This window comes from Myxine glutinosa, chromosome 1 (genome assembly GCF_964187855.1).
Source record: "Myxine glutinosa chromosome 1, kmMyxGlut1.1, whole genome shotgun sequence".
Taxonomy (NCBI): domain Eukaryota; kingdom Metazoa; phylum Chordata; class Myxini; order Myxiniformes; family Myxinidae; genus Myxine; species Myxine glutinosa.
The window spans coordinates 67277421-67302726 of record NC_136261.1 but is presented as its reverse complement, the minus strand read 5'-3'; the positions used below and the strand labels follow the sequence as shown (position 1 = coordinate 67302726).

Sequence of the window (25306 nt, the reverse complement as noted above, 5' to 3'; positions counted from 1 at the left end):
GCTTCATGCACTTGTCTGCGCACTCAGACGCGGCCATCTTAACGATAGACCAGAAATCTAGACTCGTCACTGAAGATCACGTGATTCCAGTGTCCTGGCTGCCATTGACGGTGCTCTCTGGCCCACGGCAATCGGCGCTGGCGGTGTTGTCTGGTCAGGCGTGGCTTTCTCAGGGGATACCTGGCACGATAGCCTGCTTGAACCAGTCGTTGGTTGACTCGCCTTCTGGATACAGGCACATTTGTCAGTTGCTGCCACTCAGCCCTAAGCCGATTAGCTGACTTGGTACGGCCATTGCAGACTAACCGGTGCAGCTGGCGATCATCCCTCCTTGTGGTTCTGCGGGGATGTCCTGGCCTCGGTATTGGAGTAGGGACACCCCTCTGAGCATTTCGTTTCAGGATCTTTGACACCTGACCTTGAGTGATGCCATACTGCCGAGCAATAGCACGCCGTTTCATGCCGTAATTTCGTAAAGTCACCACTCCATGACAAACAGCATTGTCGAGTTGACGGACCATCTCCAGAGGAAGCGGCAATAACTTTTGGAGACGTGCAGCAGTTGTTTTCCACGAATACAGAACGCAACAACAACCCTTGTATACCCGACTGTGAAGCCAATCGTCAAATGTACCTGTCCTTACATTTTGTCACGCCATCTGTGATATAATCCTGTTGTTGACTTCTTGCTGCGACAGACAATCAGTGACATGGTTCTTTTAACAAATAAATCACCAAAGTGTAAAAGAAACTCACCAGATTGATATACTGAGTTAAGAAAGTAAACCCAAGTCAAGAAAAAAAAAAATTCCATATTAAATGCCAAGTCTGTATATATAAAATACATCAAAATATATATATCTGTGTATATATATATATATATGTATGTGTGCCCTAGGTAGTGGAATTTGTTGTTCTGTCGTTTCCCTTCTCACTCCTTAATGGTTGCAATTGCTGGACTTCATTGCCAGAACAAAAATAAAGTTGTGCAGCTCATTGCATAAAATACGTATCACGCATGCTCAACAACAGAGAGTGAAGTGTCAACGGACAGACTGGGGGCTAATGGGAAAACAGGTGGACAACAATACAGATGCAACACAACAAGACAAAGTGGAAAGTGTGAGGACTGGTGTGAATTTTTGTGAAAATGTATTGCAACTAGCTATATCATACAACAGAGGATATATCTGAATATCACCCTCATTGCCTGGTTATTCTGCCTGTGCACATACCATCGGGCTGGGAATGTGAGCCATGCGCTTTTGGGGTGCAATGGTCGTCTTGCACAGCATTGCTGCATTTGTATAGCCTTGGCCTGCTGACGATGTTCCTGGGGACATAAACACCGCAAACCATCCAGCAAGTGCATTTTTCTGCCCTGCGCTTCCAGCTTAACGAACAACAACATCAACAATGTCAACGGACATCTCATGTGCATCAAACAAACTTGGACTGGGAAACAGAAAGCATCACTTCATCACAAGATGCCCCCCTAAATAACATGCATGCAAAAACAGGGCTCAACATTAACTTTGTTTTCCCAGCCTGTTCCCGGGACAGGTAGGTTTTTTATTTTACCTGTCCAGTAAACTATTGCACCCTTCCAACGATTTGTGCTGTGAGCATGTGGGGAGATACCATTATATTTATTTGAGGTTTTCACCAGCATTTAGGACTGATCAGGTCTAAAAAGATACTTTTAGATGCTGCTAATCACTGTGGGTTTACACGGAAAGGAACAGAGGTTAAGATATGTCAAGTTTACTTAACATCTGGGTGGTAGAATTGATCTGTCTTCTGGACAGATTTGAGGTTTTCACTGGTAGATAAAATTGCCTGTCCTGGACAGTCGGACAACCGTTAAAGTTGAGTCCTGAAAAAAAAAAAAAGGAATGTGTGTATGTGTGTGTATATATATATATATATGTATATATATATATATATATATATATATATATATATATATATATATATATATATATATATATAGATATATATACATATATATATATATATAGATATATATATATATACATATATATATATAGATATATATATATATACATATATATATATAGATATATATATATATACATATATATATATAGATATATATATATATACATATATATATATAGATATATATATATATACATATATATATATATATATACATATATATACATATATATATATATATACATATATATATATACATATATATATATATATATATATATATATATATATATATATATACATATATATATATATATACATATATACACACACGACACCACACGCCCTTTATTTTTCCTTCTTTGTTTGTATGCACAACAGCTCAATGGAATACTGCTCTCCCCTCTGGGCTGGTGCTCCTGCCTCACACCTAGCTCGCCTTCGCGCTGTTGAAACCAAAGCATTCAGAATCATTGGAATCTCCCACGATGAAGCTAACTCCAAGGGCCTCTCACTCACTCACCGCAGGCAGGTTGGTGGTCTTTCCGTCTTCTACCGACTCCTCTCTGGCCTTGCCCCCCCAGCTCTCTCTGGGCTCTGTCCCGCAAATATTCCTACAGGTCACACAAGATCTGCCTGCAACCCTCTTTTGGTTAAACTGCCAAAATCAAGACTCTCTGCTCACCTTCACTCCTCTTTTCTCCCGCCTCTGGAACAAACTCCCTCACTCTCTTCAATCCCACTCCACCCTCCAAGTCTTTAAAACAGCTGTTCACCACCATCTCTTATCTTCCCCCATCCAAAACCTTGATCTTTTCTACCCCCGCTAATTTCACCCCAACTCCACTTTTTGAAATACTAACTTCTGTCCTGGAAGTCCTTGGTGTCCTTGTGCTTTATACTTCTCCCTCCCCCCCCCTCCCCTCCCCCTTCCCATGCCTCCTCCCCCCGGGCCCTCTCCCTTCCACACATCTCCCTGCTCTTGGATGTTGTGTTTGTGTGCTTCCCCTTTTCTCCCCATCTTGTCTTCCGCTCCCTCTTTTTGTGTATTTTGTTTGTCTGGTCGATTTGTTTGTGAAGTAAATGTTAGCTCTTTCACGAGCCTCGATTCAGTATACAAAAAAAACAAAAAAAAACACAAGGCTACCAGTTAGCATCATAGGCTGATGGCATGGCTGTGCCGCTGATGCATCGCCCTCTGCAGGTTAGGGCAGGAATTTGGCCATGGTGCCAGCGGTCACTGGCGTACTCTTCACGAAGGACACCATGGGATGTTTAAAGTCCACCATGGAGTGCTGGCACACGAGATGCCTGTTTAACTTCCATCCAAGGGATGGCACAAACATTGATGGATCACCCTGCCTGTGAAACACCCGGATGACAATTTATAGCTGGATCGGGATACGAATCCAGGCTCGACAGCTTAGAAGTGAGTGTGCGTACCTCTCGGTCTAGGCCATCCTGTCAGCCCTGTTACGAAAATTAGAGGCATATTATAATACTTTTCTGCGAAATGAACCAAAATACAAAGGAAAAAACGAAGCAATACAACAGATGCTACTAACTGCAAATGTACATTTTCCAAGGAAAAATATTCACGGCAGCTCGAAAATTCTAAATACCAAGCTGGAAGGAACCCATTTGCAACAAAGATCAAAGGCATGAACACACTAAATAAAGAGATTTCAGCTCCTACAAAAAAGTGAGAAATCGAGATAATATTTGATGTGCCAGATCTCTGAACAAAATTAACTTTAAACATAACTTCAATTGGTAGCATTTTACCAAGTCCCCTTCAGGTTTTGGGAGAATAAGAGGTTGGAACCGGAGAATCAAGCTGTTACTTCAAAGATCTTTTAAAGTACATTTATACACATTTTCTTAACAGTGATCTTTGTGTAAACTTGCTCATGATGGAGCAAAGTGAGACAAAACAAAGTTATATTACAACTTTCATCGTGGTGAAACTTGTTCATATATTTAAGAGAAGGGCATAAGATGACTCCATGTGTCCACGTAGCTTATCTTCCTTGCACATTCTCATGTCAACCCAATTATCTGATTAAACAAGTAAAGTTATAGTTACTTTTGCAGAACAACAGCAGTGGAAAATATAAAGAAAACGTACGTTACAACTTCATCACCATAATGCTATCAAAAGCGGGAAAGCCACAACATTACCTATAGGAGTGAAGCATAGAAAATAACTGGATTTGCTGGTGGTAAGGAAACAACAGTTGTGGAGGGTTAAGGATTGTAAAGCAGTGCCGGGAGAGCGTGTTACCACCAAGCACAAGCCTGTGGTGTTTGTGGTATGGATTAAGAAAATATGGGAGGTTAAGAGCAGGGGTCGGAAGATTATTAGGTGGGGAAGGATAGGTGCAATATCGTCGTAGAGTACAAGGAGAGCATGAGGGCCAGGTATGAGCAACTTAGCGAGGAAGTGGAAGATTTGCAGGAGGAATGGAAGAAGTACGGAGAGGCGTTTAGGGGAATTGCAGAAGTTTTGTGTGGAAGGACGTCAGGAAAAGGTGCATTCTTGAGGAACAGAAACCAGGTATGGTGGACAGAGGAAAAGAAGGAGGTTTGGAAGAGGAACGAGAAGAATTAGGATAGAGGAAGACAATCGGAAGTGGGAATGCTGCACCTGTATAGGCAAAAGAGGAAAGCAGAAAGGATATTATTAACACAGAAGGAATGGGTGGGGTGGGGGGGGAGGGGGTATTTAAATTTAAGGGGTGGGAAGAATATTTGGAGGAGCTGTTGAATTGCGGAGGAAGCAATGGTGAGAGCTGGGGCTACTGTGCTATGTAGAGGGGAAAGTGGAGCTGGTCGAGATCACGGAGGAGGAGGTGTGACAGTACTGAAAAGGATGAAGGGAAGGGCACCAGGCATATACGAAATAGCGGAACTGTGATTTTTTTGATTGGATGTTTCGACAGCCTATGTATGTATTGTCGCGTGACTCCCCCTTGGTTTATACCGGGGAAATCAGGGATAGCCAAAGCCAGCTTTAACTCCAAAGGCGATGCCCAAATACAGATTTCACTATATATGCGCGGGTGGAAAAAGAAAAAGAAGAAGCTGGAAGCTTTGACCTGACGCGATCTCGCCAGGCAGTCTTCAAAGCCTGCAAAAAGTAACTCAAACGAAAACCGGATTTAAAATGTGGAGTGAAAATAATACAAGGCTTTATTGCCACGGATGCCGATAGTATAAAATAAAACGCGTGATAATTGAATGAATGAATGAATGATCGTTTTAAGGCCATTTTCCCCGCTGGAGCGGGGGTTAGCCTTGCGGGCCCCATAACAATCATGGTTCCCTGTTTGAGGCAATATTTTTATGGCCGGATAATTAATGTCCTAAATTGGGACGTCCCCACACCAGACTTATAACACACACGAGGGGAGAATTTAAATGAAAATAAACGTGCTGTGTGTGTGTGGGCTTAGCTCAACCACTCGGGGTCTCGTCGGGGTTTGTCGGCTTGTCCGGTCTGTTGGCAGGAACCGCCCGGTCATTGGCGGGAAGTAGGCCTCGACGCGCCCTTGTTCGCGTGCTGCCAGGCCTCACTGGAAGTCTCGCTCGCCCCTGCTTCATCACGCTTCAGCGGCAAGCCGCCCTTGTACACATCGTCCGCTCGGAGAACCGCAGTTCCCAGGCTGCGGCTCTTTCCGTTGCCTCTGCACATCTGCTGGTGGCATCTTCGACACGGTCGGTCCAAGCACAAGACCGCAAGGGAGAAGCACAAGGGAACCAACAGAAGGCAAGATTGGAGGGCCAGCGACAGTCAGAAAGTAAGAGAGGGTCCAACGCAAGAGCACAGAGAGAGAGAACATGTCGGACGCACTCCCTTTTTATCATCTCCCCTTGGCCAATCAGCTGACTCCTTCTTGCCTCTGGGCTTCAGCTGCCTGCCGATTGGCCCTCCCTACCATTGGTGTGATCTCCCATCAAACCCCTCGACCAATCCGTCGCTAGGTGGGCATGGCCCAAGTCGGCCTGAACAATGTTTTATCGCCATGTTGGCGCAATGAGTGGGCGCTGCCTGCCTGCACTTCCGGTGAGTTTTATTGTGGGGGGGAATTTAATTAGTATGTGTGGTGCTTTAAGGCCTGACTAGTGACTATTGCTGTAGTGCCATAAGGGACAAAGGATAAGTCACAATGTCTTACACACAGGGGAATTAACGTAATCCCTACGATAATTAGCACAAGGCCATCCTCGTATGACCACAAATATACAAGCTTAATCCGACCAAACCGCCTAAACAAAATTACATGTGGGGTTCCCTATCACGATAATCGAAGCACATGACCTATACAGATCTACCTGACTCTACATATCACTCTACCCCACCGACATAAGTATGTATGTATGTATGTATGTATTAGTAAATCGGTGGGCGGACCATCAAAGGACTTCTTTACGACAATTGGCTGCACAGCTGGCCTCGGCCGCCATGTTTCTGCTAGGGTCAGCCCTAGCCATACGCTATACAGTATTCACAATTGTTATGCCTTCCATTTAAGTTTTCCCTTCAGTGTAAACAGAGGATTATCAAACATACATACATACATACATACATACTGTTATGAATTTTGGGGTAGACATATATAGATTTAGGTAGATCTGAATAGGTATCATGCTTCGTCTGTCATGCTAGAGAATCTCACCTGCAATAAGTTCTGTGTTTAGCCCGGTTTGTCGGATCAAGGTGTGTGTTCGTCCCCATTACGAGGAATGGGGTCTGATAAATAGTTCTAGGGACTAAGATAATTCCCCTGTGTGTCAGACCTGGTGATCATTCCTTTGTCCCTTATGGCAAGGCACTCTTAGAGACACTTAGATAGGCCCTTAGTGCACACACTAATTAAATTCCCCCCCTTAACATGACTGACGGGAGAAACCAACAGGCAGCGGCCGCGCAGTACGCCACCATGGCGACAAACATCATACCAGGCAGGCTGGGAGCCATGCCCAGGAGAACATGTGATTGGTCGTGAAAGGGACAAAAAGCTTCCCCGTGATTGGGGGTAAGAAAGGTGAAGGAGCGGCACACTGATTGGCCACCGTCCGATGACACCTCGGGCCAATCAGTGCGGAAGGCGCGAACATTCGGCCAATCAGTGCGGAAGGCGCAAAACCACCACCAAGAAACGACGCACTAATTGAAGCAGAAGGCCCGGTGACGTGAAAAGGCACGAAAGGTCACAAGGAAGGGAAGCACTGATTGGCAGAGGAAGAGAACTGACGTCAGATCACGAGCAACAAAACAACTGGCTCGCCGACATTTTGCCCTTCTTGCTTTGGCTTCGTTCCTGCCCAGACCTCCCTTCTGCTTTGCCTTTCGTTCCCGGTTGCACCTTCCTTTTGCGAACCACGAATTACCTGTTGGAGCAACATTGTAGCGCCATCGATTCTCCTCCCTGGCATTCACAAAGCGAGCAAGGCTTGCCACTGGAGCGGGCGATACCAGGGCGAGACCAGGGCGAGCGAATGGCTCGGTGGCCTAGCAGTGTGCGAACGGGGGGGCATCGAGGCCTTACTTCCCGCCGACCGGAGTTGCGTCGGACGACGCAATCGAGCCAGACGATCCCTGACACTGCCAGACTGAGATAAGACGTGCATTCAAAAATAAAACGACACGTTTATTTTATTATTCATGCCGTTGTTTTGTATCCGAAGTCTGAGTGGGGACGTCCCACCTCGGTTCTAGTTTTGATCATCGCGTTTCCCTGTCCCGATAGTTGTTCTAAATAAACCCTTTTATTATTTTATTTTCTATTCAAAATCCTGTGTTCGTGTAAGTTTAATCAGCTTGCAGGTTGAAGACGCTGGCGTGCGCGGGCCGTGAGGTAAGAGCTCTCGCCGCTTCTTCTTCTTCCTTCTTCCCCCGTGCTTATATAGCCAAACCAGTCATTGATCGTCGCCTCGGAGTTAAAGCTCGTTCTGGCCATCCGCGATTCCCGGTCTTAACCGAGGGCAATAGTGCGACAATACATACATACATACATACATACAGTCACGTGAAAAAGTAAGTACACCCCATGTAAAGTTTTGACTTTTTCAACATATTTCAACATACAGCTATTTGATCTTCATTTCAACAATATTGATAGATAAAGGTGATATAATATAACAAATATCATGAAACATTTACATTTTGTAGTCCATTGTATAATTTAAATAAACATATATGCAAATTTCACATGTGGAAAAAGTAAGTACACCCCAACATTTATCACTACTTCAAATTACTAAAATTAGAATCAGGTGCACCAGCTCAGGTGCAAATGATTAAGAACATCGTTAGAGAGGATCTTGGAGGAACCTGTCTTATTTAAACCTCAGACATTTAGTTTGGTTTGCTCTTTGTTGTTGAAGTGTGCAGCGTCACCATGCCTAGATCAAAAGAGCTCTCTGAGGCCTTCAGAAAGAAGGTTATAGATGCCTACGAGTCTGGGAAGGGATTTAAAAAGATCTCCAAACAATTTGAAATCAATCATCCGACTGCCCGGAAGATCACCTACAAGTGGAGAAGATTCCAAACAACTGCCAACTTGTTCAGGCCAGGCCGCCCCAGCAAGTTCAGCCCGAGAGCAGACCGCAAGATGCTGAAAGAGGTCTCAAGGAACCCCAGAATGTCATCACGGGACCTACAGGTAGCTGTTGCCACTGTTGATGGCAAAGTGCACGAGTCTACCATTAGAAAGAGGCTGCACAAATTTGATCTATATGGGAGGTGTGCCAGGAGGAAACCTTTACTGTCCAGAAAGAACATCAGGGCAAGACAAAAGTTTGGCAATAAACACCTAGGCAAAGACCAGCACTTCTGGAACAATGTGCTCTGGACAGATGAGTCAAAGGTAGAGCTATTTCGCCACAGTACCAGAAGACATGTTTGGCGAAAACCAAAGACAGCATTTGACCACAAGAACCGGATACCAACTGTAAAGCATGGTGGTGGAAATATTATGGTTTGAGGCAGCTTTGCTGCATCAGGGCCTGGGCAGCTCACCATCATATAATCCACTATGAATTCTTCATTTTACCAGAGGGTGCTTGAGGATAATGTGAGGCCATCTGTCGGAAAGTTGAAGCTCAACCGAAGGTGGACCTTGCAACATGACAATGACCCTAAACATACCAGTAAATCCACCAAGGAATGGCTGAAAAGAAAGAAATGGAGCGTTCTGGAATGGCCAAGTCAAAGCCCAGATCTAAATCCCATCGAGATGTTGTGGGGGATTTGAAACGAGCTGTGCATGCAAGAAACCCCTCAATCATCACACAGCTGAAAGAATTCTGCATGGAGGAGTGGGCAAAAATTTCTCCCAGTCGATGTCAGAGACTGGTAGACAGTTATAAGAAACGCCTACTTGAAGTTGTTTCTGCCAAAGGGGGCAATACCACCTCTTAGAGCCAAGGGTGTACTTACTTTTTCCACATGCGAAATTTGCATTTATGTTTATTTAAATTATACAATGGACTACAAAATGTAAATGTTTCATGATATTTGTTATATTATATCACCTTTATCTATCCATATTGTTGAAATGAAGATCCAATAGCTGTATGTTGAAATATGTTGAAAAAGTCAAAACTTTACATGGGGTGTACTTACTTTTTCACGTCACTGTATATATATAATTATATCTATCCAAAGGTTGCAGCCGATAGCAGTCACGGGCCTTAAGGACATAGCATGTATTGGCCTCAGGCTTTTGGCCTTCGGGCTCTGAACAGCTTATTTCTCCGAAGTGACTGTGTTGTTGTTCTTGTTGTTAAGGGAACATTGAAGTAATATTTCTTTTTCTGAAGCAATGTTTTTTTTTGTTTGTTTGTTTTTTTGTATACTGAATCGAGGCTCGTGAAAGAGCTAACATTTATTTCACAAACAAATCAACCAGACAAACAAAATATACAAAAATAGGGAGCGGAAGACAAGATGGGGAGAGAAGGGGCAGCACACAACCACAAACATTTGAGAGCAGGGAGAAGTGTGGAAGGGAGAGGGCTTGGGGGGAGGAGGCGTGGGAAGGGGGGGGGGGGAGAGGTATAAAACACAAGGGGACCGAAATTAGCGGGGGTAGAAAAGATCAAGGTTTTGGATGGGGGAGGATAAGAGATGGTGGTGAACAGCTGTTTTAAAGACCTGGAGGGTGGAGTGGGATTGAAGAGAGTGAGGGAGTTTGTTCCAGAGGCAAGAGAAAAGAGGAATGAAGGAGTGAAGGTGAGCAGAAAGTCTTGATTTTGGCAGTTTAACCATAAGAGAGTTGCAGGCAGATCTTGTGCGACCTGTAGGAATATTTGGGGGACAGAGCCCAGAGAGAGCTGGGGGGGCAAGGCCAGAGAGGAATCGGTAGAAGACGGAAAGACCACCAACCTGCCTGCGGTGAGTGAGTGAAAGGCCCTTGGAGTTAGCTTCATCGCGGGAGATTCCAATGATTCTGAACGCTTTGGTTTCAACAGCGTGAAGACGAGCTAGGTGTGAGGCAGGAGCACCAGACCAGAGGGGAGAGCAGTATTCCATAGAGCTGCGGATGAAAGCTTCTTCAAAAAACAAACAGCATTTTGCACAAAAACAAACACAAAACACAAAAAACAAACAAAACAAACAGCAAAAAAAACAAACAAAAAAACAGCAAAAACAAACAGCATTTCTCTGCACATCTTACTCTCATAACAGGAGGATTCACAGTTCACACACCTTAACCAGAGGTACGATTATATTTATCCCACGGAACTGTGTATTGTCTTTACAAAGTGCTCCCCGACCTCAAATCCTCCCCATCTGTTGGATGGAAGTTCCACAGGCTCAACTAGTTGTAATTGATAAATATTCTTTGAATGCTGTTCATGATATGGTCCAGTGGAATCCTGACTGACCGTGTTTTGCAGTATATACAACGTTTTATTGCAATTTCTGTAACTCATATGTATACAGTACTGATCTCAAAACAAGAGGGTGCCACTTTGGCACCTTTGGGGAATTTTTTTTATTGCCATTTGAAAAAAGGAACGTTTGAGCGATTATCGACATTTTGTCGACTCGTCTAAAATATATTTTTATGAATTAGTAGTACCTATGTCCAAATTAGCTAGACTATTTACAGCCTGTTAACATTTATTACATAGAAATGTATAAAATCATCCAGGGGCAGAATAATGCACTTTATATCACATTTTGTTGTGAATAGCAAATAATATCGGTTTAACCTAGAATATGCACCAGTAGATAAAAACAACTTGCATATATATTTACTTTCCATATATATTTCAGATGTTTAATTCATGGTACACCCATGATGACAATTGGTGAAAATACATAGATTACAGACACATTAAAATAAACATGAATGTATACCTCTGTAACATAAAAAAAATGCAATAGCTTATATGTGATAATTTTGAACCATTTGTTGTTTTGACCATATCATATATTTATTCTTCTGTCTCTTTCTTATTCCAGACTGACTTGAAACATGCATCCAATGAAGAAGAGGGGTGTCTCTTCAACTGTGGAAAATCAAAAGAAAATCTTATCTCTGCCAAGCCCCAGCGCCTGCGTACTATCATAGACAGTAGCAAAATCCGTGGTGATGGGTTGCATGTAGAACTCGAGCATAGACTAGCTGATGATCCTAACACTGCACTCTTATGTCACAAAAGTTGTGTTTCGACATGTACGTCAAAGACCCACATCAAAAGATTTGTGGAGGCAAATAGCAACGAAAGCAGTGGAACACCCCCTCCAAAAAGAACACGTCGATCAGAAATTGCCCAGTTTGATTTCTTGACACACTGCTTATTTTGTGGTGAGGTGTGTGAACCAGCCCCCAACCCACGTCATCCTCATAGATGGAAAAGAGTAGTCCATTGCAGAACTGCTGAAAGGGGGCCTGGCATGAAGAGCTTCAAAGATTCCATTCTGGAAGTATGTTCCATTCGAGAGGATGAAATTGCCCAGCAGGTCAGGATACGGGTGCAAGGAGCTGTCAGCGACCTTCATGCAGCAGATGCACAGTACCACAAGGAGCGCATGACAAAGTTCATGGGTCCGAGAGGGAGGATGTATGCCCATCGGAAGTCGGAGCATCACACAGATGAATGTGCATGTGCAGATCCTACCTTTGTAGAGATCATCCATGAACTCAGCAATGACCCAACAAGGATCTGGAACACTCTGTTGAAGTATACAACCTATGTGTATCTTTTCAGGGAATTCAGCTGAAACGACGCACATTGATTGAACATCTTTCAACACATTTTGGGTCAGACCTTGTAGTCCTCTCCGGAGTTGGGGTTGCAAGCATTCTTGTGTTCCGGAGCAAAGCTTCTCATCTCCTCAAGATAATACCCGACGATGATGACCAAGATGATTTGGACATCCGCAAAGTCGCAGCAAGAATAACAAAGGAGACAAAACAACTTGTTCCTGACTTGAACAAAAATGCGACAGAAATAGGTGCTGACATCATTCGTGATGATTGTAGTCCAACCTTGATTCATCTCCTCTCACAGATTTCACCAAAATTAGGAGACACCTTGCAGGCTTCTTTCATTGGCAACGTCATCACCAGCACCGTGAATCATCGAGCAACAACCTTGCAAGTATCTCTAGGTCTTTTGATGAAGGACAAGAGCCTGATTGACAAGTGTTATGGTTTTGGAATCACCTGCTCTTATGACGAGGTGATAAGGTTCAAGGCTTCTGCTGCCCAGGCTGCATCCCAGAAAATCAACCTTCGGGGGGTATTCGACAATGAGACCGGTCTCGTGCAAGCTGTGGCTGACAACATCGATGCCACCATATCTTCTCCTAATGGCTTGAGATCAACACATTCTCTTGCCCTTCTCCTCACCCAGGTCCGAACAGATGAGAGTCTTTCATCAGCTGGAAATGAAAAGATTCGGTGTATCAAGAAAGAAGAGATAAAAAAGGAGGAATCTCCAGCAATCCCCATCCAGCGCTATACTGGACCAAGGAAACCCCCAATGCCAGTGCAAGAAGCAACACAAACAGTACCATCTCTCAAGATGCTTGCTTCTCAACAGATATCACTGGCAAGGGCAAGAGGTTGATTATGACTTCCTGCAAAAGGTCATCCGGGAGAAAGACTTACCAGAGCACAACGGCTTTAACACCCGGGCCTCACGAGAACAAGGACAGTCCATTCATCCAGCGACCAAAGCCATCTATTTGCCGTTGATTGACATGGTTCCATCAGAACCGGATACCATCATGACAGTGATGAACGAAGCACAGAAACTGACTCTTAGTACAGGCCAAGCCTTCACGTTATTCACCAACGATCAGCAGCTCTATCGTGTTGCTGTACATGTGCTGTGGGTATACCCAGAGAAGTTCCCAAATTTCATTCCATGCCTGGGTGGCATGCATACGTTAATGAGCTTCGTCGGTGCTGTGGGGACTCTCATGTGCAACAGTGGCTTGGAAGAAATCTTGCAATCTGCCTTCGGAGGAGTCCCAAAAATGCTGTCTGGAAAAAGTTCCCGCAAAATGTCCGAGCGTTGCGAATGGTGGTGGAAGAGTTGTTGAGAGAGACATTGTCAAACGATGAGAGTCAAGACGACCCAATGGAGCGACTGGACACACAAGCAGCACTCAGCACAACAACAAAACTTTGGGTCGACAATCTGATCAAGCCGGTGCTCATCATGATGATTTTCGTACGGGCAGAACGTGAAGGGGACTGGCCTTTGCACATGTGGGCAGTTCAACAGATGTTCCCCTACTTCTTTGCTTCTTGACATACAAACCATGCCAGGTATGGGCTCTACTACCTGTGGTCTATGGAGCGACTTCCTGATGACATCTTGGAGGACTTCTTTCAGGGACAACATGTCATTCGTCACTCCCGTGGGCTATGGAATGGAATATGGTCAGACATGTTCATCGAAACTACCTTTATGCGGTATGGTAAAGGCCCGGGTGGACTGATTGGGATCACACTGAAACCAGCCACTGTGACGAGATGGGCACTGAGCCTGCACATCTGCAACACACTGCTGAAAGGCTTGTCGCTGATGACAGAACAGGGAGGTCAGGATGCTGTGACGAGCCACAAAGAAGAGAATTCAGGCAGAATAGCCAAAGATGCCGAGGACAGATGTAAAATCCAAACCAAGTCGAGCGCTTCGATTGATCCACTGAAACCTGAAAGCCATCCTGATTGTCTTGTCAATATCGTGACAGTACAGATTGCCTCCAAAAAAGTGAATGTAGCAGAATCACTCGTCATTGGCAACAAACAGATGCAGGAATTTGAATCTACTTGGCCAGAAGGGTTCCACAGTGTTATTCCGAACAAAGTTGTTACGATGGCTGTGAGCAAGAAGCACATAAAAGTGGATGGTTTGCCTGTCTATGACACTGAGCTCATATACACAAGGGTGATGTGCCTCCAACAGTCCAGGGAAATAGATGTGAAGGATGTACTGTCGTACGAACTGTCACCAGTCCCTTCCTCAATGTTTGAAGATAATGGTGACATGAGGATGACGACAACAAAATCCACACTCAAGAAAAAACTACAAGTTGAACGATCGAGTGGACTAGTATGTAGTCCACAGGTAACAATCATTGATGGTTGTGCACTACTATGGGTTGTACAGTGGCCAGCCAGCGGAACAGTACAAGACTTTGCCAACAACTTCTCCAAGAACATTATCAACCGACTGCTGATGACTGAAGTCCATCTGATTTTTGACCGGTACGATGACGAAAGTGTCAAAAACGTGGCAAGGCTAAACCGTGCTGGCAAGGATGCAAGTAGGCGACACCAGCTTTCACCAGAAACACCACTGCCACCACAGAAAGTGATGCTAACAGTAACAGCAAACAAGGTCCAGCTCATTGACATCTTGTGTGAAGACTTGTCAACTTGTGAAGACTTGTGAAGATGCACGACGCCATCGCATATTTCAATTTTGTATCAAATATTACGATGTTTATGTGTGGAAAAATGTATATAGTGTTCGAAAGAAGGGTATATTGGTTCAAAGATTAATGAAAATATCACAATATGATATAGTATAGGTCAAATAAACGTGTTGTGTGCAGAGTACTTGTGTGTGTTCAATATTGGAGGATTTAATACTGTCCGAAAAGTAGGCATATTTTGATTAACGATTCATTTTTTTAAATGTGTATAAAAAAATTTCCCCAAGGGTGCGACTTTGGCACCCTCTTGATTTATTATATCAGTAGATATCAAACACCTAGAAACAACAATAAAACATTATATATACCAAAAAACACACCTCAGCCCAATATCATACTTTTTCCACTGGACTAATACATTCAGTACTTATAAAGAACACAATGTTACTGTAAAAAGTTAACAAAGATGTATGGTGTGCTGAAGTATAGACAGTATAACCACCTTTAAAGGCCATTTTTCCCCGCAAAGCGGGGGTTGGCCTTTTTCGGGAACCATGGTTGTTGTTGTTTTTTTGTCCCCTTTTTGAAGCAATGTTCTACGGCCGGATGCCCTTCCTGACACCAACCCTTTTTGCCGCCTTTAACGACAAACAGGGAATTACCAGTGAACTGGTACTCAATTAGCCGACCTCGGAAGGATGACAGGCTGAGTCAACCCCCCTGGCGTTAATTCAGCGATCGACCGGGATTCGAACCCAGGATCCGAGGATCCTAAGCCGGCACCCTAGCCGCTAGCCCAACACCAGAAGTATAGACAGTAAAGAACATTAATTACGTGGTTCCCAATTGGTGGTCCGCAGTCATTTATCGTGACCTTTGCCGGTCCGTGGTAAGAAAAAGATTAAGAACCACTGCTGTAGACCATCTATATATATAAAACAGTGTGTGTGTGTGTGTGTGTGTGTGTGTGTGTGTGTATATATGTGTGTGTGTGTGTGTGTGTGTGTGTGTGTGTGTGTGTGTGCGCGCGTGTGTGTGTGTGTGTGTGTGTGTGTGTGTGTGTGTGTGTGTGTGATGTTACCGATAGACTCCTAAACGGAGAGGCTCACGTACTTGATATTTGGCACAGACATGGCCATTGAGCCTGGTAAGAACATGGCCGACCTAAAAATTGATTTCATAATATTTTTTAACCATATTTTTACCTCATCGCATTTCAGCGAGGAATATTATCCACGGAATCTGACCGGTCGCAGAGCAGCGCGCTGATTCGCTCAGAGCGATCACGTGATGTTCCTTGCCGCCATTAACTCAGTTACGCGTTCGCACGTATTTCAGAGCGAAAAGCAATTGCCTTTTTTCACATTTCAGCGACGAACATTGCCATTCACACCACATAGGTTTTTTTCCCTTTCATCTTTAGATCCATAATTTTTGCCATAACGTAGCGCATTATGGCTCTCTCGAGCTCGAGTTAGCCAATCACCTGGGAGCATGAGGCCACGTTGGCCACGCCCACGACAGGATGCAGAGTTGCAATTGATCGCTCAGAGCGATCACGTGATGTTCCTTGCCGCGCGATTGCGTTTTTTTCACATTTCAGCGAGGAACATTGCCATTCACACCACATAGGTTTTTTTTCCTTTCATCTTTAGATCCATATTCTAAATGCAGAAAATAGGGGAAAATGGAGAAGATTGTCATGGGGACCGCAAGGCTAACCCCCGCTCTAGCAGGGAAAATGGCCTTAAAATGCATGTTGTTGTTGTTGTTGTGTTTAGATCCATATTCTGAATCGGTGGCAGAGCAGCGCGCTGATTCGACGATTCGCGCGCCCTCCCCCGCCTCCCCTCCCCCCCTCCCCCTCCTCCTCCCCCTCCTCCCTCCCCCTCCCATCCCTCACCCTCACCCTCCCCCATCTCCCCCCTCTCCCCTCTCCACCTCTCCCCTCCCCCCTCCTTCTCCCCTCCCCCCCCGTTCCCCCCTCCCCCCTCCCGCCCACCCTCCCCTCCCCCCTCCCCTCCCCCCTCCCCCTCCCCTCCCCTCCCCCCCTCCCCTCCCCTCCCCCCTCCCCTCCCCTCCTCCCCCTCCCCACTCCCCTCCCCCTCCCCCTCCCCTCCCCCTCCCCTCCCCTCCCCCCTCCCCTCCCCTCCCCTCCCCCGCCCGGCAATGCCGGGTACTTCTGCTAGTTACCTATATCCAAATGGTGGTTCACAAAGCTGAAGTTTCAATATATAAAGAGAATGTGTAGTCAAGAAATGTTATCAAATTACACATTGTGGATAAAAAATTATAGAACCGCCTTTAGAGGCCATAGATAAAAAATTATAGCTTGGAATATAATCCCTATTTTAGGGCAATTCCTGTCTTACCAGCAACTGATGCAGTACAGAGCAGAGCAGATGGTGCATGTGCCACTCGTTTCTTCATGAGGGGTGTAGGAGGTGACGAGGTTGACAGAGTGCTCATGCTCTGTCGCACAGCTGAAGAGCAAACGGGCTGAGCCAGGGTGGCAAAGGCGGCTTGCTGCCGGGCTTCCAACAGACGGGCTTGACACACCTGCTGTGGTGTTGGCCTATGTGGTCGGACAGAGGAACGTGCCACCTTGGGCTGGGTAACAAAAGGGGAAGAAAAGAGAGGGAACAGGAGGGTAACAATAAAATTGAACATTTTAAAAAGTTGAAAAAGTTTTGGCTAGGCAAAGTTGGAGAACGGTAATATAATAAGTCATGGTTAAGCGCATGCACCACACGTGCACAAGAATGTTTCATCATGAAATTGGATGCGTCGTACCGCGTCAGGCCTCGCAACATGAGCTATCCGTTTCTTCAGTCCTTTTGAAACAGCAGTGGAAGCACCTTCCGCAAAATCTTCCACAGTGCACTGCAAAGCAATTAAACAATCACAACGTCAGAATCTCATCAATATTGACATTATATAACTTCCACTTCAGGTAGGCTAACCCCCGCTCTTGCAGGGAAAATGGCCTTAAAATGCATGTTGTGTTGTTGTATAACCTCCACTTCAGACAACATTAACAAAATTCATAAAAGCTACATCTGCACCCAAATCCAAATGTGTTCCCTCCACTCCCCTCCCCCAACAGGACAAGGAAAAAATATTTTGCTATTAAGATCTAGCAAGTCAGAACTTTGGAAATTCAAATTTTGTTTCACTTTACGCTAGTTTACACCACGTCTTCGAGACCATTTGGGACCGGGCAGGGCCGCTCAATGCCCCGACCATGACCGATAAGATTGTGAACGGAACATCACACGGCCTTGCCCAGTCAAAATGGCCTCAAAGATGGGGTGTAAACAAGGGTGTTAAGGCTGATGTTTTCATATTATTGATTCAGAAGGGTAGGGTGGCGGGGAGGGAGGAATTGAAGATGAGTGGATGAAAGATAAATGAATACGAATGAGACATTTGAATATGGCAAAGGGAAAAGTTGTAAAATTTGTTGGAAGGCACTACATTCCTCATATAGTTGGACCCTTATTTCAACAATGGAATTTTGCTCTATTGCAAATTCTGACAACCAACAAAATACTTTCTTCCACCTGCGTTTTGGATTAGAATTCTTCGACATGTAAAGCAGGATTATACTTGTTTTTGAAGTTAAAATGTTCAACACTAACCCTCATTTTGTTTCAACATACAAAAGTAATAATTCACACGCATTTTTCTTATCAATATGATCGACATTTATGGTTTGCTCAATGAAGTTTAAGTTTTACCTCGTGGCTCGCATTATATCTGCATATTTGGAATATGTTGATCTTTCTTGGTGGCATCCTTCCTCTTGGAGTGTGGTTTATAGCATCTGGAGACCAGCCCGCATCATGCATAAAGGCTGGCCAAGGCATTATATGCCCTCAAGATGTGGATGTTTAGGACATCGTTTAAGCTCAATGGCCATGAGGAAAGAGGCTTCTGTGACATCTGCATCTTTGTGGTTCCAGTCGACCTTAGGACATGGTTCACTGCCGCTCACGCCATTTCTGCTCCTTGCAATGACCTTAAATTTCCAACAACATATTATTAAGTACGAGAAGGTGAGTTTTGCCCTTTCAAAACCTGCCTGTTCTGAATTTTCTGGACGTCTATGGTATCTCGATGAGGAGTTCATTGGTTTGGCATTCTTTGATTCAACTGTATCCACAGAATCAAAATGGACAACGGAAAAGGCACTAAATGAAAAGGAAGGCATGGATAAACCTCCAAAGTGCATCCAGCTGAATAGCAGGAAGTCTGAGGGCATGTCAATTGAGGATTGTGTCACAGAATCTCAATCTCAATCCGAGGGCCTTTCACTTACTCACCGCAGGCAGGTTGGTGGTCTTTCCGTCTTCTACCGACTCCTCTTCGGCCTTGCTCCCCCAGCTCTCTCTGGGCTCTGTCCCCCAAATATTCCTACAGGTCGCACAATATCTGCCTGCAACCCTCGTATGGTTAAACTGCCAAAATCAAGACTCTCTGCTCACCTTCACTCCTTCATTCCTCTTTTCTCCCGCCTCTGGAACAAACTCCCTCACTCTCTTCAATCCCACTCCTCCCTCCAGGTCTTTAAAACAGCTGTTCACCACCATCTCTTATCTTCCCCAATCCAAAACCTTGATCTTTTCTACCCCAGCTAATTTCACCACAAATCCACTTTTTTGAAATACCAACTTCTTTCATGGAAGTCCTTGGTGTTCTTGCATTTTATACCTATCCTGCCTCCCCCCAAGCCCTCTCCCTCCCACACATCTCCCGATGTCCCTGCTCTCAAATGTTGTGTTTGTGTGCTTCCTCCCCTTCTCTCCCCATCTTGTCTACCGCTCCCCTTTTTATATACTTTGTTTGCTTGTTTGTTTGATTTGTTTGTTTGATAAATGTTAGCTCTTTCACGAGCCTCGATTCTGTATACAAAAAAAAAACAAAAAAAAAAAAACAGAGAACACAATGGGGCCTTGAAATTCCAGTTGGTTTTCTCGATTCCGACTCCAAGTCATGGGAGCTCAAGGGAGGATTGCAGAGAAGCACTACAGAAAGATGAACACTGGGAGGTGGTAAATGACGATGCTGAAAGGTGTGGTCCTTTTTGAGGAGTAGAATGCCATCATAACAAAGAAAGAAGAACAAATAAAATTCCTCCTTAAGTTGGTGCAGGACCATAGAAACAGCAATGCAAAAGTGCCTAACCATGCCAGGCCACCAGAACTTCAACCTCATCGAGCAACCGCTAAATATGGTCCACAATTTTGATGAAATTTAACATGTGATTTTTTTTTTGGCAAATTGGAACAAAATTAACGGCTGATAGCTCTGGAATATTTGTACACCGCTCTTTTCCTATTCCATCTCAAGGCGCTGCATGACGTCATCGTCGGGCACGGAAGGGGGCCCGGCGATGACATGCGCTGAAAGGGAGTACTCAGTTTTCACTCATTTGTTTGTTTTCTTGTTTTCTTTCTTGTTACTTGCAAAAATCGAAGATTTTTCAAGTATATTGGTTGGTCTTGTATGTTGTTACTTGGGAAAAAAATGAAATAATTTTTTGCAAGTATGTTGATCACTCCGGTTTTTGTGTTTGTTTGTGTTTGTTACCTGGTACAAATGTTTTTGTTTTTTTTGCATGTTGATCACTCCGGTTTGTGTTTGTGTGTTTGTCTGTCCGCTCACTTATACTTGCCTAGAGGTCACAATTTTAAACCGATCTTCACGAAACTTCACCAAATGGTAGAGTTCGTTGTCCGACAAAATCCTACATATTTGAGGTCAAAAGGTCAAAAGGTCAACCACTATTTTTCAAATTTCTAAAATCCTCAATTTTAATCCGATTGACTTGAAATTTGAATAGGATTTACATATCGGCAAACTTAATTCAACCACCAACTATTTTTGAGATCAGCAGAGGCCAAAAGGTCAACATAGGCAACCACTTTTTTTTTTAATTTCTAAAATCCTCAATTTTCATCTGATTGACTTGAAATTTGAATAGGATTTACATATCGGCTAACTGAATTCAAGCAACAACAATTTTTGAGATCAGCATAGGCTAAAGGGTCAACATAGGCCAAAGAGCAACAACAATTTCAAATTTCTAAAATCCTCAATTTTCATCCGATTCATTTGAAATTTGAAAAGGATTTTCATATCAGCAAATTGAATTCAACCATCAACGATTTTTGAGATCAACATAGGCCAAAAAGTCAACATAGGCCAAAGGTCAACAACAATTTCAAATTTCAAAAATCCTCAATTTTCATCCGATTGACTTGAAATGTGAATCGCATTTACATATCGGCGAACTGAATACAACCACCAACTATTTTTGAGGTCAACATAGGCCAAAAGGTCAACATCGGACAAAGGTCAACAACATCAAGTTTCTAAAATCATCAATTTTCATCTGATTAACTTAAACTATGAAGACGATTTTCATATCAGGTCACTGAATTCAATCACTAATTATTTTTGAGGTCAAAAGGATGCTCTACCGAGTGCCATTCTACTTTGTTCTGTTTTGCCAAGTGTCGCTCTATGAGTGATTTTTAATTCTGTCTGTTTGTCTGTCTGTTTGTCTGTCTGCATGTCTGTCTGCATGTCTGTCTGCATGTCTGTCTGCATGTCTGTCTGCATGTCTGTCTGCATGTCTGTCTGCATGTCTGTCTGTCTGCATGTCTGTCTGAATGTTAGTCGCCTGCAGGTCACAATTTTCAACTGATCTTCACGAAACTTCACCAAACAGTAGAGTTGGTCATAAGCAAGAAGCCTATTGTTTTGGGGTCAAAAGGTCAATATGTAGGCCAAAGGTCACCAACTTTATCAAATTTCTAAAATGCTCAATTTTCATCCGATTGCCTTGAAATTTAAAGATGATTTGCATATCTGGTCATTTAATTCAATCGCAAATTATATTTTAGGTCAACATAGGCCAAAAGGTCAACATAGGCCGAATTTCTAAAATCCTCAATTTTCATCTGATTGACTTGTAATTTCAAGAGGATTTGCATATCTGGTCACTGAATTCAACCACAAATGATTTTTGAGGTCAACATAGGCCAAATTTCTAAAATCCTCAATTTTCATCCAATTGCCTTGTAATTTCAAGAGGATTTGCATATCTGGTCATTATATTCAACCACCAAGTATTTTTGAGATCAACAAAGGCCAAAGGGTCAACATAGGCCAAATTTCTAAAATCCTCAATTTTCATCTGATTGAGTTGAAATTTTAAGATGATTTGCATACCAGGTCACCAGCTTGCTGGGTTGAGTACCAGCTTGCTGGGATGAATGATCACGGTGTGTACCCCGATTTAGAATAGGTACACCGTATCCCTGCGCATCCTAAGAGCGTGACCAAGAGTTGGCGTCAGGAAGGGCATCCGGCCATAAAAACATTGCCTCAAAACAGGGAACCATGATTGTTATGGGGCCCGCAAGGGTAACCCCTGCTCTAGCGGGGAAAATGGCCTTAAAACGATCATTCATTTTTTAAATTTTTTTTTGCATACCAGGTCACTGAATTCAACCACCAATGATTTTTGAGGTGATCATAGGCCAACAACATGTTTTAGGGATTTCACAAGTATCGTGCTATGCATGACAAATTTATTGTTTGCTTGTTTGTCCAGGCAATATCTCAGCCATCCTTTGAACTAGGAAGCTGAAATTTGAGCATAATAGTGCACACGTGATTTGGCAAAACAGTATTTTTTATTTTTTGATTAATTACTTAATTATTATTGATTTATTAAAATACTTATTTACTTTCTTTCTCATCGATGCAATGTCTCAGACACCTTTTGAGCTAGGACGCTGATATTTGGACATGACAATGACCAAGCGATTTGGCTGTAAAGGGTATTTTTGATTTATTGACTAATCAATTAAACGATTATTTTATTTTTTCAATTAATTAAATATTTCATTCATTTTCAAAAAGCTACAGCTTCGGATGAAACACGAATGGTTTAGGTATGCTATTAGCCAATTGATGAAGAAATTACTTATTTTACGATTATTATTTATATGTTTTAATTATGCAATTAATCAATTATTGTACACCACTCCCTCTCAATACCATCTCTATGTGCTGTACAGCGGCATTGCCGAGCACCGAAGGTGCCCCGGCAATGCCGCGCATTGGAGGATATGTTATTTATTTATTTGGCATGGGGCGGTGGACTTTGAATGTATCTGTACTTGTTTACTTTAAAATGCATCTGCAAATAAGTACCACCCTAATGTGTAATTACATAGGAATAAATGTACTGCTGTATCATGTGGCGACAAGAGGTCTTATCCAATGCATTATTCTTGAAAAACAAGTTACCCATGAAAAACGAAGTGCCATCTTCCCCAAACTAAGTGCCAAAAAAACCCACCAAAATATTCAGGTTGCAATTCTGGGAAAACAATTGAAGATTAAGCCAAGCGTCTTAGTTATACCTGCGTATAACCCATGCAGTTAGAAATTCGAAGTATCCATTTGAATTTTTCCGCCATCATCCCTATCCCGTCATCCCCATCCAGTTTAGAATTTCGTGCGGGCACAGGCAACTTTGCTAGTTAGGACTAATTTGAAATAGCCTAGCACTCCCAACACAAAGGATTTACAATCGCAAAGCACATCAACATTGAAAGCACATACCTGTGAATGCTCCTTCTTTGGTCTTCCCTTGTCTTCCTTCTTCACTTCTAGCGATTCATTGAAAATGCGAAGGCATTCCTCCATGGGGTCTCCTTCCTCCAAATCAGCCTCGGAAAGCAGTGCCAAGTAATTGATGTCAGATTCTTGTTCACTTTCACCTCCAGGATCATTATCATCATCATCTTCATCATCTTCATCTTCTCTTAATGGTGCAGCACTTTTTGCCACAACTGCACAATCGCTACTTTGGAAAATACTGTTGACGTCACTGCTCTGACTCTCCTCTTCTCCTCCGCTGTCTTCCCCAAACAGGTCTTGGTGTGTCATTCTTAGCTTGCCATTGCTTGAAGACGATTCACTGTCATGTCTCTTTTTCCCTTTTCTCTTAACTTTTGAACGCATGGAATCTCTTTTGTCATCCGTATGCCGTTTTACAAAAATCTTCTTCGGCGATCTACACTCTTTCGTTTTTATTTCATCGCTCTGATTCATGTCAATACTCTTCCTCGCCTTCTTTTCACCACTTTGTTGCGCAAGATCAATGAGGCTGCTGCACTTGTGCTTGCCTCGAATGTGTTTGCTCAATTTATCATTAGTTGCCTTTACAGGAGCAACACAAATGTTACCAGTTTTGTCATTCTTCCTCTTTTCTTTTGTTTCACTCCTGTTGCACAAAACTTTGACATTACTCCTTTGTACATTTTCTGAAATTTCAGCAACCTTCATGTTTGAGCTTTTCTTTTCCAATTTATCCTTCCCATTTCTTTTCTCTCCTTTCTTTGTGGTCCGGTCCTTACAAACATTGGTACTGCTGTCCTTTGGAATGATGCAATACTTTCCCTCTTTTCCCTTCTTATCTACAGCCAATGGAAATAATTTAGAATACTCTTTCTGACCACCAATCTTGGCGGCATTGCTTTTATTGTTTTCACGAGTACTATCACTTCCGATTTCAGGCTCGGTGGTTGACTGCATTTGTGGAATGTCAAGCTTTTTACCAAAATTAATCTCTCTTCGTTTAGACTTGACTTTTCTCACCAACCGTTCCTCCGATTCATTATTTCTCTTTGTGGGTAAATCGGTCCTTGAAGAAAGATGTTCCTCCGATTCGTCAGACACCACAATTACTTTATTCTTGCCAGCCTCTTGCTTTACACGTTTAACTGCAGGAATTCCAGCCGCTGTCTTGTCAGCATTTTTATTTAATGGCCTTTTCTGCAACCTTAATGACGTAGACTTTTTTTCACTTTTTGAGCGACGATGCGTTGAAAACTTGGAAGTAAAATTAAGCAGTGGATCATACTCTAGGTCATTGGTCGGCTTTGTCCTATCGATCACGTACTTCTGAGAAGAGGTAACCACTGTTGGTACGTAGTGGTTAGGACCATTCTCATCAGGGCTGTCCAACGTGTATTTGCTAGTAGTCCGAATTGGAGTTGGATTGTACTCCAAGATGTCTGAACATGTATATGCTGTTGGGCTGTACTTGGAACAGGATAATCTCGATTCAATATCACCATCGAAAGTGCCGCTTGGAGAAAAGTTGTGCAAGTCTGACAGAACAGCATTAGAGTCCGAATTGTATGCATCAGAGTAGGAAAGTTCTTTACGGTTATCACTTGCAAGTTCTGCATCAGCGATGCATTGTGACAGCATCTCTTGCTCACGTTCCATCTTTGCAATAGCTCTCTTGACCTCCTCCAAACTCTCAGAGGTGCGAGATATGGTAGCGGCTTCAAAAGATGCACTCCGAGGATCAGAAACACATCCATGTTCTAGCAAAGCACA

At 43.4% G+C, this 25306-nt stretch overlaps 1 protein-coding gene across 2 annotated transcripts in view; it reads right to left on the bottom strand.

The window, feature by feature from the left end:
- REXO1 (RNA exonuclease 1 homolog) overlaps positions 1-25306 on the bottom strand; it is a 99838-nt gene that overhangs the window by 52041 nt on the left and 22491 nt on the right. For both annotated transcript variants that reach the window (XR_010983997.2, XM_068112672.2), the window contains exons 2-5: positions 23519-25293; positions 17669-17758; positions 17248-17485; positions 1236-1333 (exon numbers count right to left, since the gene is read on the bottom strand). Coding sequence is in view for 1 of the 2 variants with exons in the window: in XM_068112672.2 (XP_067968773.2) it covers positions 1236-1333; positions 17248-17485; positions 17669-17758; positions 23519-25293 (2201 nt within the window). In the remaining variant the exon portion in view is untranslated. The remainder of the gene's footprint in view (positions 1-1235; positions 1334-17247; positions 17486-17668; positions 17759-23518; positions 25294-25306) is intronic.